The following is a 16,319-nucleotide window of genomic DNA, read 5'->3' as shown; positions in this document are numbered from 1 at the left end:
CACCTGCAATTGTTTAAACGCCTTTAATTGATGTGCGGTCGGCACGTTTTTAAAGGTTTCAACTCTTCCACAAAACCTTATGTGCATTGAAACGCTCATTTCTTGTCCTACTATTGACATTTTGTTACTGTTTAAGTCTGCTTTTATTGTGGCAGTGCATGTTGTTATGATAATAAAGACATCTGATGGGATGCTGCTCGTGCATGCAGTCCGACAGTGAGAGTGAGTATGTGTGTCTAGTCAGGACGATGGAGCAGTAAATTCGCAATGCGTCAACTTGCTGACAACAACCATCATGCGTCCATCACCATTTAGGATCCCTAAAGGCGTCAGCGCGGCTCAGCACAGCCACGCGGGGATCAGCAAGGGGAACCCCCCCCCCAGCTGCAGATCCACAATCACCTGGGTTTAAGTGACCGCATAACACCTCTGGATTACAGAGATTGGGTCAGCAGGGGAGCGGTGATCCACCGGACTCTTACAGCTGCAGGGGCTGAGGTCAGCTCAGGCCGGGGAACTGCTCTCACGACACCTCCCACTTCTGGCTTTGTTAACGTTTGTGTGTGTGTGATACTGTAGGGAGACACAGACGGAGGGAGGAGGAGGAAGAGGAGGAAGAGGAGGAGGAGGAAGAGGAGGAGGACAGCGTGTTGCAGCCTCAGCTGCTCATGAGTATTCTGGCTGCAAACTACTGCAGCTCTTCCTCAGCAGCAACCATGGGGAAACTCCTCTCCTCCCTCCTCCCTCCTCCCCCTCATCCTTTACTCTGAGTCAGCAAATCTGACCCCCTGCCTGATCAAAGATGATTACCCAGCTGCAAAGGGAGGAGAAGGAGGAGGATGAGGATCACGAGAGGGGAGCATCAGAGAGATGGTGACAAAGAGGATGAAGGTCAAGGAAGATGAAGGGGCACACTTATTGCGTGCGGCTTGACGCATACATTTCAAACAGGAATAATGCAGCTGGCTTTGTTAAGAGGAGCCAAAGGTTTTTTTGTTTTTTTTCTGAGTGGCTGAGTACTTGATATCCACATTTGTAGAGTTTCCGACCATTTCACGCTGCCAATCACATTTGTGTCCGGTAAATGACCCACTTCTTCCCACAGTACCGAGTACAGCTCCCCGCCTTGTGACGCGCTGCCACAGTTTACCCGAAACCTGCTCAGATTTACAGGACAAAAGGTTTTCAATCAGTTTGTGCAGATTTCTGTAGCCACTGGTGACATGTTGTTAAACTGAGCAATCAGAAATGCATTTCATATCTACCACAGTCTCAGTGCAGCTCAGGTCACAGACACATGTTAATACTAAATATACTTAAACATTACTGATGGCTGAATTCCATTTAGCTGCTGCAGCTTCAGATCTCTGTGTTTTTGTATCACCTGTATTTTTCCAGATATCTTTCAACATTATCTTACTGGTTGTCGTGCAAACACTCATTTTCTTCTGCATTTCATTTAGCTGAGCTCCTTTTTATTTCCACATTAACCACCTTTTAATTTACTTTTACTGTCCCTACATTCTTGTGTGCTTCGCGTTGATTTAATCTTGCTTTTGATTATTTATTTAACTGCTTTTATATCTTATTTCTCTTTATGATCAAGTCTGTTTGACTTTTTTTTTTTTTTATTGATTATGCATTTTGTTCAACCTCTGTTGTGTTTAAATGAGCTTTATAAATAAATCTGATTTGTTTGACGAGAAGACTGCTCGATACTTTCTGCTTTTATCTTTTTAGTGGAATGATTTTATTCTACCATTGAGATCATTTTTGTGTCTGAAAAAATATTTTTAGGTTGAAATAAATTGCAGATCCAGAGTTAAAGTGTATGAATAAGCTAATAAATAAGCAACTGAAGGTCCAGACCAAAATAAGGTAAGTATGAAATCTTCCTTAGTCACTATGAAATTGATTTCATTCATATACAGTCATTTGATCCATTATTATAATCAAAATTATGATTAATGCAGCTATAAGTTACAAGAAAATACAGAGCTGCCAATTTATTAGGTACACATACCTGAAACTAACGCAATTTAATACAACAGCTGCCCAATAAAACAGAAGCTCCAGACTGGTGTTTCTAATATTTTGTCCACTGGGGTTTTACACGGCAGCCTCCAAAGAGACCATAAAGTTGAATCAATGCCTCTCTTGAACAGTTTCATTGAAAACTAATTAAAACCGCAAAGACAGTGGGATTCGTGAGCCGCTCTGTGACATCAAACAACATTCAGTTTCAGGTTGGTGTCCCGAATAAACTGGATATCTTTTCAATTATTCCGTCGGAGATTAGAGTTCATAATTTGCTGGGCACATAATAAAGCCCATTAAAGAGCAGTGATTTAAGTCACTCCTGTAACAACTGTTAGGTTTTTCTTCTGCACATTGATTCCCGCTCAGCCTCAAACCAGGAAACCTTCTCGGTGTCTGGTTGGCGTGTTTACAGCCAGGTTTAATTTTTATAATGATGATTAACGTGAAATATTCGCACAATTTCTGCCGCGCACAGCGTTTCCTGTCCACAGCGGTTCACCCCGGGAGCTGTAACTCTCATCACACCCACTCTTTCCGTCTCCCTGTAATTGCTCTATCAATCCAGTGAAGAAAAAAAACAAAAAAAAACAATAAAAACAAAAATGAACTGGTCTGCGCCGCTATCGCACATCTCATTTAGCTCCCAGCGTAATGAGAGCCGTTGCGTAAAAAGCACAATCAATTTCTAATGTCCTAGTTTACAGCACCCACCAGACTGACGGCCGAGTCGATACACGACAAGAACTTTAATGGTGTTTATACGGAGCAACAGTCTACAGGGATGCATGATGGGGGGAAAAAAAGCAAAAAACAGGCCTCGAAAAGAGCGCCTGGAGAGGCCGGGAGCGATGAGTGTGTCAAAACCGCTCAGAGGAAATTGGCAGGGAGAGATGGAGGAGAAGGGGACGGCTGCAGAGAAAAATTAGAGCTGACTCGGTGATGAAGAGCGTTAGTGTTAAATAGAGAAGTTCATCAGACTCCAAACACACCAACACAAAGAGGCACGCGTGTGCCGTCTAGTTCATTTTAAACCCAGGGACACTATTTAGGCAGCAAAAAAGATACATAAACTATTATACACACTTATTTTAAAGTATAAAATGCAGCCATTCTTTACAGTGTTGGTGATTACAGCCACAAAAAACGGAAATAACCAACCGATCGATACTGCAGAGGGCCTCTGTCAGAATGTCGGAGGCAGAGTTTGAATAAATCCTCGAGGAGCTGTTTACATGATCCGCTAATCTAACACGTTTCATTAAACTAACATGAGTGAGGCATTAAGAAGAAAAAAAAATAGGAGCTCAATCAGGACAGAAGGTGAAGAGTCCCTTCATGCAGACGACATTAAATGCAGGGCTGATGACACTCATGTCACTGTGGAGCATTCTCCTCCTCTTCCTCAGACTCTTCCTGTTGGCTTTTCTTCTGTGGGAAGGAGAGAGGGGATCACCTGGCTTTACAAACCTCTATTTAAAACTCAATCATTTCTCATGTAAACATCACAGAAGCAGGGTTAACAGCTTAAAACAAAAAGGAGACATCAGAATCATTAAATGTATGCGCATACATTAGTGCATTTATTTATTTACAATATAATATAGGACTTATTTAATTAAATGTGTTACTGGCTTATGTTCAGGGTGAAAACTATACAAGTATCATGATACTAGAGCCTGACCCATTATAAGTATTTTTAATAAATAAATTCTCCTTGAAGTTTCAGTTCACTGATGTGCCTCCATAACATGTCTTTGTCTCAAGTGTCAAAAGTGTTTAATAATCTAATATCTAACGAAAGACAGGATTATATTCACATATATGAACCGGCAGGAAACTAATAAGAAGGAGTGACTTTAGTGAATGACATCGTAATGACTTTGAAGTTGAATGGGAGCCTATGGAGCCGGAAGCTTTTTGGAGCTCTAGTGGCACTTGGTGTTGCACTTTGTGGCACTTCCACATTGGCCTCACTTGTCAGACATGTAGGCTACGCCCACTTTTAGATACAGTCTACAATGGCCAGACAGGAACATCTTGACTAAACACCATTTAATACCAGTCTAGTTGATCATTTCATTCATTGTGGTGTCTGAATGACTGACAAACAGGCTCTGAGAAGCAGGTCAGGATGAGAATGTGACTTTAAGCATAAATGGCGGAGTACCAACCAGTTTGAGGAAGTCAATGAGTTTGTAGGCGTCCTCTCCGGTGGACAGGTCAACGAAGTCCCGCGGGATCCTGTAGCTCAGACAGGGACTCGGCTGCACCGTCACCTCACTGGTGGTGCAGCGGAACGCCGGACCTTCCTGCACAGGTGGAAAGACAAGCTGAGTCTCCATGTAGCTCCCAATATATATAAATTCCAAATATATATATATAAATAAATTTATATATATATTTATATTCTGTAATATAAATAATATTATTTATATATACCGTACTTTCCGGACTATAAGCCGCTACTTTTTTCCCACGCTTTGAACCTCGCGGCTTAAACAATGATGCGGCTAATTTATGGATCCAACGGGTTTGGAAAGGCTGGACTGCTGCGTGTTGAAGAGGGCAGCACGAGCTCAGCGGGGAATTTGCCTCCGGATGAAAGTAACGAGAGCGACAATGAAAACGATCCAACATCGGATGAAGCAATTCTGAGGCTATTCAACTCCGACACCGAAGGAGATGACTTCAGTGGTTTCAGTGCACAGGAGGGGGAAGACAGTGACCAATGACTTTCTTGGTAGGCTACTGTTTACTGCTAATTTTTTATTTTTGTTACAAGCCGTGTTTCGTTAAAGCCTGTGTAAAGTTCATTTGTTTCAATGTACCGGTAGGCACCTGCGGCTTATAGACATGTGCGGCCTATTTATGTTCAAAATAATTATTTTTTAAAAATTCAGTGGGTGCGGCTTATATTCAGGTGCGCTCAATAGTCCAGAAAGTACGGTGTGTATATATATATATATATATATATATATATATATATATATATATATATATATATATAAATAAATATATAAATAAATATATATAACACTTTTTCACACAGGGCCATGTGGGTTTGGATTTTTTTTTCTCCCTTAATAATAAAAACCTTCATTTAAAAACTGCATTTTGTGTTTACTTGTGTTATCTTTGACTACTATTTAAATTAGTTTAATGATCTGAAACATTTAAGTGTGACAGACATGCAAAAAAATTGGAAATCAGGAAGGGGGCAAACACTTTTTCACACCACTGTATATAAAATGTTTGGACACACGTGAGGGCTGACCTGCTGCTGAGAGATTTCTCCTCCAGATGTCAGCTCGTCCCAGCTGAACAGCTGCGAGTCGGTGACCTCTCCGAACGGGTTGAGGTCGATGAGCCACACCCTCCCCTGCAACACACACACACACACACACACACACACACACACACACACACACAGCTCAAAGAGTGGCTTTGAATCAAATTCTAGCATATAGCAGTAGTAGTAATAGTAGTGAATTACCTGACTGTCTCTGTAGACATCAAACACAACTGTAAAGCAGAAAAAAAAAACATCAGCATGAAGAATTATTTAACATTTACATCAGCTGGTGTCGTGGAGACAAATTAAAAGAAACTTTTAATGCTGCCTGAAATGAAATATTAAAATCACATTAAAGCAAAGCATCATTAATCTTTCTCTGTATTTTCCCTTGCCGACCCATTTTTAACAGGAAATATTTCAGGACTTTCGAAACTAAAATAAAAAAAAGTAAAAGAAGTTCTGAAGTGATAGATATTGTAAACAGTAAAAATAAAAGAAAAAACACAAAGAAAACAGGCTGATGCTCACAGTCTTCGTCCAGGAAGTTGTACTGGATGTTCTGGCTGAAGAAGTCCTGTATGGCCTGACAGATCTGGTCCTCCTGCTTCAAGACGTGCTGGTAATACTGCGTGTAGTCTCTCTGGGAGATCGCTGAGAGATCACACAGATGCACCATCAGTGGACCTCAAATAGAATTTTATAATTGTTTCTAAATTAGCCTGCTGAATAAATGTGCTGCTCAGACTTCGTTCCCCCCGTCTCACACATGTTCTGGAAGAACAGAGCTCCACTCGTTTCCATCTTCGTCCAACTACGTGGCTGATTTGAGTCTTTTTGGTTTCCAACATGCTGGATTTTATGTGGTTATCAGCAATTCTGATACTTGTGACAGACATATGATGGAGGCAGGATACTTTACAGGCAGGATATTATATCAGTAAACTTCACTGCGAATTGAATCAGTATAAATACCTATAAAACAAAAAAATAGATAAATTCCTAATTCGCCACAAACAGCTCATTTCACAATATGTTCTATGGAATATGTTTTCATATTGGCCAACTTATACGCTGATATAGATATCGGTGATAGATCAATATCGGCTGATAAAATTGACCAGCTGATATAATCAGTCAGGCTGTATCCCATGAAGTACTCTCATTCTAAAATGAATGTGGTGCTGGTGTTTCCTAATGTTTGTTGAGAAAGCCCCCGTGGAGGGAGGCCGCCGATCTGAGAGTCACGGGGAAGTTATTACCGATCAGTTTGTTTTCCTTGACGAAGCAGCGAAACTCTCCGCCGGGAATCAGCTCGCTCCACTTTCTCAGGACCAGCTGAGGACAGAAGACCACGCAACTGTTACGATGCAGACACCCCACAGCGTGTGGACCATTATGCGATTGTCATTATCATTAAAAGGTACAATTTGTACAAACTTAAACCCCATCGTCGTACGTCAGGTGGCGACAGTGAGTCACTGCATCAAGCATTTAGGAAGTCTGACCTCAGTTATACCAAATAAGGAAGTGCACTAAGAAGAAAATTCAGCACCTGGACTTTTCCAGTTGGGAGCAGAGCGCCTGCAGCACATGCTAATGTTGGCCTGAGACCAGATTGGACTCTACAGTGACTCACAATCCCATCTTGTGGTACAAAGTGGTATTACGGGCTGGTTGTATGTTATGTGATGGAGCATAAATGTGACACGCATGGTTTTGGCTGGTTTCTGAGGTTGTGTATTCACTGTTCCTACGGTGGCTAATTTACACACAATAGTCAATAAAGTACATTTCCATTGCCTCAATTTTCAAAAGTCAACTATATATTCCTGCTATTTTCAACTGTTGTTTTGGATTTATCATCTAAAGTGTTATTATTCAATTTCGGTCACAACTTGTTCCTGGAAATGTTTCAAAATAAAAGCCTTGTTAAGAAACGTGTTTCTGTCGACTGAGACACAAGAGTTTTTAATTTGAAACAGATACAGGAAGTGTTGAGTTTGTATTAACAATAATGTTAACAGGGCAAACGGGAGCGGATCAGGAGAACATTTGATATCCTCACTTCGTGCGTCATGCCTTTGACCAAACGCCAACACTGCTATGTCTTCACATTCTGTGAATAATTTTGGGTCATTTTAGAAGGTTTTTTACCAGAGGAATCTCACATGTTGCCCCTTTAAATTTTCAAATGTTGATGCTACGTTGAACAGTATCAAGAGTAAAACAAGCCTATGAAGTAGTCTGAAATACGGGCTAATGATAATATTAATATGAAACAGTAATATTAAAACACATTTGTAGGCTATTCTTTGAAGTGTCTGCTGCAGCATTAGTGTCTGTATAGTCTTTTTTTTATGAAAGTTAATAATACCTCATAGTTGATGACTGGATCTGGGGAGTCCTCGTCACTACAGTGAAGGAATCTGCACACAGAAACGACACCAATACACATAAATGAACTGAAATCTGTGTTGTGTAGAATCACAGCGGTATGTTCGGGGTATTCACATTACTGTGTTGCTCTCAGGAAGTTTGACCGATATCTAAACAAGTATAGATCCCATCCACAAACACACAATCAACTTTCCCTAAAGGATTTGCACCGCAGTAAATCACTCGCAGCATTGAATATTTGTCACGCAGAGCGGAGCAGCAAATTCTCCAGCCGCCGCTTGTGTTTTACTGCCGATAGAAATCAGCCGGCACTCACCGAACCTGCTTATTTTTTATACTGGTTGTCGTCTAAATGCAAAATGAGCCTTGATGTTGACGTACGTGTGTGTGTGTGTGTGTGTGTGTGTGTGTGTGTGTGTGTGTGTGTGTGTCGATGCTGTCAGACGGCGGCGCTTACGGCTGCGTGAGGTCGTGGGTGATGAAGTCGGAACTTTTGAAGAGCAGAAATATATCACTGAGGTTGTGACACTGCAGGGAGCTGTTCAGAGCAATCCAGTTAGCATCCTGAAATCGAGAGACACACACACACACACACACACACACACACACACACACACACACACACACACACAAAGAGAGATTAAGTTATGCCTATAGCCTTGCCATAAATAATTCTTATTCTTTGATGGACTGATATTATTTTGCTTTTATCCAACAAATAATTTGCTTACGCTACAAATAAAAAACAAGTCATGTCGAGACACTTTTCTGCTGAACTTAACTCTGCTACCTTCAACGGTTTCATTTGTCATAAAGCAGCTGAAAGCAGTGTTTTACCCGAGGAGCGCTCCAGTTGAGTTTGGGGAAGACGCGCCCGCCCAGAGCGTTTATGGCCTCCAGCACTTTAGAGGTGAATTCTGGGAACTCAGGAGCCTGGCGGACACATCATGAAATCACAACTATAATTACTAAATTATTAAATTACATGGATGCCACAAGAATAGAGGTGATGCGATACATGTTTCACAGAACACTATTTAAAGGTCCCATAATGTACAGATTGAGATTTCCATTTCTTTTTGATTATAGCAGATCTAGTCGCTGCATAAATACTGTGAAACTGTCAAAATGTTCAGAGCTGCCATGCAAGATGCTCGTTTTTTGTTCTGCCCAAGGACACTTCGGCATGCAGACACGAGGGTCGGGGGATTGAACCGCCGAACTTACGATTAGTGCTCAATCATCCGTCGAGCAACAGCCAACACAAATCTCTCCCCACATCTCAAAGAGTGCATCAAATTATCAACAATATATCACAAGCTATCAAAGAATAACCTGCATGTGGAAAAAATTCAAGAAAAATATTAAAAAAAATATTCTTAAAATGCTTTGAAAAGTTTCATATTCGCTCTTTAAAAGTCATTTAAAAAAAAAAAAAAATTTATAAAAAAAATCTCATCTTTGAGCTCTAACTTGTTCAATACCAACGCGTCACCGAGAGAAAGAGGGAATGATTTGCTTCTATGAAATGCACCGACATCAAGTTACATTACTTTAATCTGGGTACAGTTTTTATATTCAGCCAACTGTTTTCTGTTTTTCACAGACACTCGCCGACACGGACGTGATGAGGTCATAGAGGCAAGTGATGCACTATAAACTTCAGCCTTGTGAAAATGGGGCATGTTTATTTGCTATTAAGCTCACAGACGACACATTTAGAGCATTAAATGCACTTACAGTGACAGTGGTGGTTGTCTCATCATCTGACCACTAGAGGGGAGCAAAAGGTCAGAAACATGATTGGAGGGTAAAAATCAGCATAAAAGTCAGTTCAAACTGCTGACTGTTGTGAGGTGGATGATGTCGACTTCAGACAGTCAGCATCATCTGCCTCGAATAAGATGACATCACTCCCTTAATGACCGACTTGGAAAACCAATTAGAAGACTTAACACAAGGCTATTGATTTTTGCATTTTCATAGTGATTCCATTACAGACAAACTTCAAAGCTGCCTGAGGCCATGATTTTATTTTATTTATATACTTCTCTGGACACAAGTGGACCCATACCTCATTTCCTTTTAAGGAAATTGGAACCATATGACTGAATAATCAAAAGTTTCCCCCGAAACTGTGATCCTACCTGCACGTCTTCCTCTGCGTCGGAGTCGCTGTTGTTGGTGTGTGTCTGCTGTGTGTTGTGGTCGCTGGAGGGACAACAGAAAGAGGACCGGAGTCACATTTAGAAGCTCACTTATAGGTGCAGACGAGAGGAGATGGACACACACACAAACACATACAGACACACAAAGTCTTCCACACTTTCACAACCAGTCCAGTCACATACTCTGTTTTTTTTTTTAAATCTTGTCTTGTTTGTATTTACATGTGTGTGTCCATGTGTGTGTCTGAGTGTGTGTCCATGTGTCTGTGTCCATGTGTGTGTCTGAGTGTGTCCATGTGTGTGTCTGAGTGTGTCCATGTGTGTGTCCATGTGTGTGTCTGAGTGTGTCCATGTGTGTGTCTGTGTGTGTGTCCATGTGTGTGTCTGTGTGTGTGTGTGTTTGAGTGTCCATGTGTGTGTCTGAGTGTGTGTCCATGTGTCTGTGTGTGTGTCCGTGTGTGTGTGTGTCCATGTGTGTGTCCATGTGTGTGTCTGTGTGTGTGTCCGTGTGTGTGTCTGTGTGTGTGTCCGTGTGTCTGTGTGTGTGTCCGTGTGTCTGTGTGTGTGTCCATGTGTGTGTCTGTGTGTCCATGTGTGTGTCCACGTGTGTGTCCATGTGTCTGTGTGTGTTTGTGTGTGTGTCCACGTGTGTGTCCATGTGTCCGTGTCCTCATACCTCCCAGAGACTACCAGTGTCCCATCGTCCAGTAAATAGTCTATTACATCCTGAGGCAGGGGAAGAATCAGACTGGGGAAGAAGAAAAAAAAGACACGTAATATCACGTCAAAATACATTAATAAGAAAAACACCAAACAGACAGAAGTGGGAGGAAGACTGAGGTCAAAGGAAGCTGCTCTGGACGTGAAGTCTCAGAAGAAGACAGACGGCAGCTCTGTTTTCGTCCGACAGCTAACGTTAGCTGTCGGCTAACACCAGCTGGATATTATTTCAGAGTAACGACAACGAAAACATGTCCTGGACTTTCTCTACAAATAGCAGCTACTAACCTTTTAATCGTATGTTTCTTGAATATCGGGTACCAAACCGAAAACTGACAGTTGACAACTTGCTCCTTCTTCATGCTGCAATATCCTGTAAAGGAAACGTGTCCGTCAGTAAATACCTTCCGAATCCCTGATATTTTAGAAACGTCTCCATTTCTGATTCAGTATCTTTGTTAGCACTGTCGTAACTTTTTTTTTTTTAAGGAATTCAAATTTAATCGGGAAAGTGTCAGGAAACTTGATTTTACTGGCGTAATAATGTGATATATCTGTGTTTTCAGAGGGGGACGACTTTCTGAGGTGCACACGGAGGCGTGAAAAACCCGCTGACTCCTGACATAGATCGTTTGTTAAACAGAGTAACCACTCCACATCTTTAACAAAAACCTAAATCAATCGATCCTCAGTCTCACAAATCACAACCCTGCTAAAATTGTCAATGAGCAAAATCAAAACACAAAAGATAGTATTTTAAGAATAAGGGGGGTCATTTTTCGTCAAATAACAATATTTACTCAATATTGTGTAAGAAGGTTTTGCATCAAAAATTGTGAATTCTTTTACGTTTTTACTTCAAATATGTTGTGGAAATGACTGCAAAAATAATTTAGTGTACTTTAATCTGTCACATCACTGGACGATAATGGCACTGGGTAAAACTACATTTCGGTGACGTCTGCGGTACCAGGAAGTTGCGTCAGAGGGGCTCCTCTCTACTTCTTTACCATCTCTGGCATTAGTTACACACGATTTGGAGTTCACGTGAGTTAAGATTTCGCCTTTTTTTGGGGGGGTTACTAATTTACAGGATTATTTTAGGTATAAAGTACACTAGCTACGAGCCTTTGTTGCATTGTAAAGTGTGAAGCAGCTCGCGAAGGAAACCAAGAAACAAAGAGAAAAGCTAAACGTGTAAATGTGACGCTTCGGGCGGGGGAGTTGAACTTCGTTGGTTGTAGCAGCTAATTGAGCAACTCATGATCAGAAACTTCTCTTCCAGCGCTCAAACTGCGGCTGAAAGCTCCAGTGTGTTGTTTGAATGCTCAGCAGAGCTCGTAGTGACCATGTTAAACTTTCACTCAGTGCTTTCTGACTCGGCGTTTCTTTCATTTTTTTTTTTTTCTCCAGCTGTACAGACTGAAACATGAGCAAACCAGAGGAGCCCAAAGCGACCGCAGCCCCACACATAGTCAAAGAGGAGGTTCGTGTTCTTCACAAGTTTCTATCGGAGAGTTTCCACCGGCAGCTGCTTCCAGCTGTTTCCAGCTGTTTCCAGCTGCTCCCAGCTGCTTCCAGCTGTTTCCAGCTGCTCCCAGCTGCTTCCAGCTGTTTCCAGCTGCTCCCAGCTGTTTCCAGCTGTTCCCCTGTGCTCTCACGGTTTCATTGTCCACATCTGCACATTGTAAAATCGTTGAATACAATAGCATTAAGGGTGGACAAGAGGGCCCTAAAATAAGATGTGATCACGATATTCTACACAATATGAAAAAAAATGCTGGAAAATATTTGACTCTTGATTTCAAGAACATATAATTGTGTTGTAGTTTTATACCGAGGGGCCCAAATTCTTTCTTATTAAGGGCCGACAATTTATCTGGATGGACGACAACCTCAGATGAATCTCCAACTTGCCATTTCGCTGACACTCTTCCGTGGGACACAAATTCATTCAAATTGGCCCTCAGATTTTCTCCTCTGCTGATTGTTGTCGTTAAGTTTCTGTATTTCCTGTAACTGATCTCTCGTGGGTTTTTTTTCACGTTTCCTGAACAGTTCGGGGTTTGTTGATCTCAGTGTTTTCACGCTGCTGTTTGTGTTGCAGCTCATGGCAGCAGGGAAATGGTTGAAGCTTGAAAAGACGACGTATGTCGACCCGGCTGGAAACACCAGGTACTGTTCTGTGTCCCACTGATCTCAGCCTTTTAAAAAAAAAAAAAAAAAAAAAACATCGAGAAATTTCCCTTCTAACTGCTTTCGATCGGTGTTTTTATGGAGCAGAACCTGGGAGACGGTGAAGAGGACAACAAGGCAGACCAACACAGAAGCAGATGGTGAGAGTATCTGTTTGTCTTCCTGCTTGTTCGGTGTGTGTGACAGCTGCTCAAGGTGTGACGCGGTTTTCCAACAGGTGTGGGGATCATCGCTCTGCTGAAGCGGACGCTCCATAAGGACTGCGTTGTCATGGTGAAGCAGTTCCGTCCTCCGATGGGATGCTGCACTCTGGAGTTCCCTGCAGGTCAGAAGGTTTTTGAGACTCTGCTGTAAGAGTTTAGTTTTCCCAAAATAGGTCGGCATGCGCTCTTTGTCACCTGAACATGTGACGAAAAACAAACAACAACACGGGACACAACGGCACGACAGAAGTACAGTTGAAAGTTTCATTTAGTTTGGTCACATGTTTAATCGACACGTGTGCATGTCAACATATTTTTTGTTTTTGCCTGTTTGTTTGTTTGTGTTGTGGATGTTTTCATGTTGTTTTCTGTGTATTCTTGCTTTTTTTTTTTTTTAAATTTTATGAGATTGAAAAATCCAGTGAAAAATTTGGTACAAATGGAGCCCCATACTCAGCAGCAGGAACTTTCACCTGGAAACAGGAACCTTTGAAGAACTTGGTTTCCCTCCCTGTGATTCGACCAGAAGAACCAGCCTTGGAGATCTTTTTACAGATGTCAGACTCCTCACAGAACCCACACATGACAAATGTTGGGTCTTAAATTTCACCGAAACACGCACTAAAAACAAAAAGTCCACCTTTACATGTCATGTAGTTTTCATTTCTACGTGTCACAAACAGCTCATGTCTTTGACTCCACTTCCTTCACTGTCGGGTGACGTACTGACGCCATTTCTCCGTTTTCTGACACTCTGAATATTTATTGTTTTAGGATTGATCGATGAGGGGGAAACGGCGGAGGCGGCTGCACTGAGGGAGCTGAAGGAAGAAACCGGCTACAAAGGAGAAGTAGTCGGGGTCACTCCAGGTATCATGAAACACACACACACACACACACACACACCATCACTGCACATTCGATTGCATTAGCAGCGTATCTTCTCTCCTGTATGTGCTGCAGAGGTTCAGGGGTCAGCAGTGTGGAGGTTTTTTGTTTTTTTTTATCTTTGGAAAATTCAGTGCATGTGATAAGTTTGGTATTTGTATCCATGGTGACAACGGTGTGGCTGTGATTGCAGTGACCTGTCTGGACCCGGGCCTGTCGAACTGCACCACCCAGATCGTCATGGTCAACATCAACGGAGACGAAATGGAGAACATCAACCCGACGCAGCAGCTGGGTGAGAAGACGGGTTCATTCATTCATTCATTCATTCACCTTCAGCATTCATTTGGACGCTCACCACTTCACGTGTTCATTTTCGGACTCGTTCATTACGTCCAGTCCAGACATCTCTGAGATTTCACACTCAGGGCTTCGTGTACTGATCCAGAGTTTCATCAAACTTTGCTGTTCTACCTTCTATGGAACATATTTCATGTTTATGTCCCCCGTGAGCTGCTGTAGATAATAGTTCCTGTCTTACTGCAGCAATAGTGGAAACACAGAAACATTGAAGCTTCCTAGAGCAACTTAGGTTTATAGTAATGGTCAAATCTCACAAATAAAGCTGAAACAAGTAGCTGATTAATCACGTAATAAATACATTTTTGCTCAAATTAATCAGCATCAAACTTGATCATCCATAATCATGTTTTTTTTTTTTTTATTTCTCTGTCACTTTTTTTTTTAACAACAACAAAAAAACCTAAAAATGCAGCAGTTCCAGCTTCTCCCATTTTAATATACTCACTGTTTTTCTTCATCTTCTGTGATAGTAAATTGAATATCTTTTCTCTTGTGTTCTTCCACAGGTGACGGAGGTGAGTTATGTCTCTTATATTCTCAGTAATAATCTTCAGTCATAATACAAATCATTTCACAGGACTTTTATCTTCTCTCTCCAGAATTCGTTGAAGTGATTCTTTTACCGCTCGATGAATTCCAGACAAAGATAGACTGTGAGTCTTCAGCTGTTTCACAGAATGATGTCACTGCGACACGAGCATTTCAGACTGAGAGAAAATCCCTAACGTACACTCGGCTGCTTTCATCCCACAGATCTGCTGCAGAAAGAAAAAATTGTGGTGGACTCAAAAGTTTACATCTTTGCCATGGGGATGGTTCAGGCCTTCTTCAAGCCGAGGGAGCTCCCCGTCCTGAAGCAGTGAAGAAAACTGTTCTGGATGAGCATGATTCTTACATAGGACTCCTACACAGGATGGGAACATTTGGACATTGGAAAGGAAATTAAGGATTTTCAAATTGTAATGAAAAATTGTGTTTTTAGACCAAATGTAATCTCAGAAAAAAGTTCAATTATAAAATCAAAGTCTTTAGAAATCCATTGATTTGTAAACTGAACCTATGAAGGAGCCTTGTTTACACTGCATGTACTGGACCACGTTTTGCTGCCATACACTTTAAGATTCTGGTGGCCAACAATCAATTGTTTGCACACTTAACACAGAATATGTTTCGGGCTCTAGAATAACGTATTTTAAAGTCATTTCCAGGTTTTTGAGAATATAATTAGTTTCAAAAGTTGCAATATTGTCATTTTTAACTTAGTGACTGGAAAACATTCCCTAACATGTGCTAACATACCGTTTGGTTTGATTGGAGAAATCCATATCCACCTACTTACCTATATCTCATCTCTTTAGGATTTTGTCTAAAGGTGCTCTGGGAAATGGAGGAATCTGCTTACTAACGTTGGAGGAATTAGTCCAGCAATTAGTCACATATAACTGCTGCGCTCTGATGACGATAACATATTTGATTGTTGTTTTAACGGTGTTAACAATATGAGATACAGTTTGTCACTTGTAACTTCAGTGTAATGTACAACATAGGTACTGTCTCGATCACAAGCGATAACTGCTGTTTCCAAGCTCGTTATTGTGTAAGAAACTGGACATTGAACTTATACTTACCCTAGAAATTACTGACCAATGAATAAATGAATTGACTCTAATAATTACTTATTGAATATTTGCTTCTGTCTTAAACTAACTTGTAAGCAACAACTGAGGGAATGGTTAAAAAAAAAAAAAATAGAAACCAACTGGCTTTGATATTTTTACACACTAAAAAGCGCTTTAAAATGTAGCTATCTGAAACAACAAATGTATATAGGTGTTAAACAACTTGTCTAAAAACAAAATTTTGGGGTACTTTTTTCAATCAACCTTGCACTATAACAATTAGATTGGGAGGCATGTTATTCATTCCACTAACTTTATTTCACATGAAAGCGTTGGATGCTATTTTCCAGTAGGTGGCGATAATGTGCATCCGCGTTGTATTATCAACCGCCATTAAAATCCAAGAAGAAGAAACCGACCAATCATGTGG

General features: G+C 41.1%; 2 protein-coding genes across 2 annotated transcripts; one reads left to right on the top strand and one right to left on the bottom strand.

Annotated features, from left to right (window-relative positions):
* Window positions 1–2,767: 2,767 nt before the first annotated feature.
* On the bottom strand, window positions 2,768–11,007 carry cdc123 (cell division cycle 123 homolog (S. cerevisiae)). The gene is made up of 13 exons (XM_069156568.1): window positions 10,909–11,007; window positions 10,577–10,648; window positions 9,880–9,943; window positions 9,473–9,505; window positions 8,570–8,665; window positions 8,190–8,296; window positions 7,710–7,761; window positions 6,595–6,670; window positions 5,864–5,986; window positions 5,534–5,562; window positions 5,315–5,419; window positions 4,212–4,349; window positions 2,768–3,468 (listed from the first exon to the last, which is right to left on the bottom strand). The coding sequence occupies exons 1-13, from the start codon at window positions 10,980–10,982 to the stop codon at window positions 3,415–3,417; spliced, it is 1,023 nt and encodes a 340-aa protein (XP_069012669.1). The 5' UTR covers window positions 10,983–11,007; the 3' UTR covers window positions 2,768–3,414.
* Window positions 11,008–11,614: 607 nt separating this feature from the next.
* Window positions 11,615–15,942, top strand: nudt5 (nudix (nucleoside diphosphate linked moiety X)-type motif 5). Its single transcript, XM_069156567.1, has 10 exons — window positions 11,615–11,667; window positions 12,034–12,106; window positions 12,728–12,795; window positions 12,904–12,956; window positions 13,034–13,141; window positions 13,794–13,889; window positions 14,101–14,202; window positions 14,777–14,785; window positions 14,870–14,923; window positions 15,024–15,942. The coding sequence occupies exons 2-10, from the start codon at window positions 12,050–12,052 to the stop codon at window positions 15,131–15,133; spliced, it is 657 nt and encodes a 218-aa protein (XP_069012668.1). The 5' UTR covers window positions 11,615–11,667; window positions 12,034–12,049; the 3' UTR covers window positions 15,134–15,942.
* The last annotated feature ends 377 nt before the right edge of the window (window positions 15,943–16,319 follow it).

This window comes from Embiotoca jacksoni, unplaced genomic scaffold (assembly GCF_022577435.1).
Source record: "Embiotoca jacksoni isolate LCO1_2020_lvr unplaced genomic scaffold, fEmbJac1.0.p SCAF_21, whole genome shotgun sequence".
Taxonomy (NCBI): Eukaryota; Metazoa; Chordata; class Actinopteri; family Embiotocidae; genus Embiotoca; species Embiotoca jacksoni.
This window is presented reverse-complemented; position numbering and strand designations above follow the sequence as displayed.

Excerpts from the sequence above, each read along its gene's own strand:
- nudt5 (XM_069156567.1), top strand. The coding sequence starts at position 12,050 with ATGAGCAAACCAGAGGAGCCCAAAGCGACCGCAGCCCCACACATAGTC. Across the intron at positions 13,890-14,100 it reads AGTAGTCGGGGTCACTCCAG|TGACCTGTCTGGACCCGGGC; the intron begins GTATCATGAAAC and ends CTGTGATTGCAG. Across the intron at positions 14,924-15,023 it reads ATTCCAGACAAAGATAGACT|ATCTGCTGCAGAAAGAAAAA; the intron begins GTGAGTCTTCAG and ends TTCATCCCACAG.
- cdc123 (XM_069156568.1), bottom strand. The coding sequence starts at position 10,982 with ATGAAGAAGGAGCAAGTTGTCAACTGTCAGTTTTCGGTTTGGTACCCG. Across the intron at positions 10,649-10,908 it reads AAGAAACATACGATTAAAAG|TCTGATTCTTCCCCTGCCTC; the intron begins GTTAGTAGCTGC and ends CTTCTTCCCCAG. Across the intron at positions 4,350-5,314 it reads GAGAAATCTCTCAGCAGCAG|GAAGGTCCGGCGTTCCGCTG; the intron begins GTCAGCCCTCAC and ends CCACCTGTGCAG.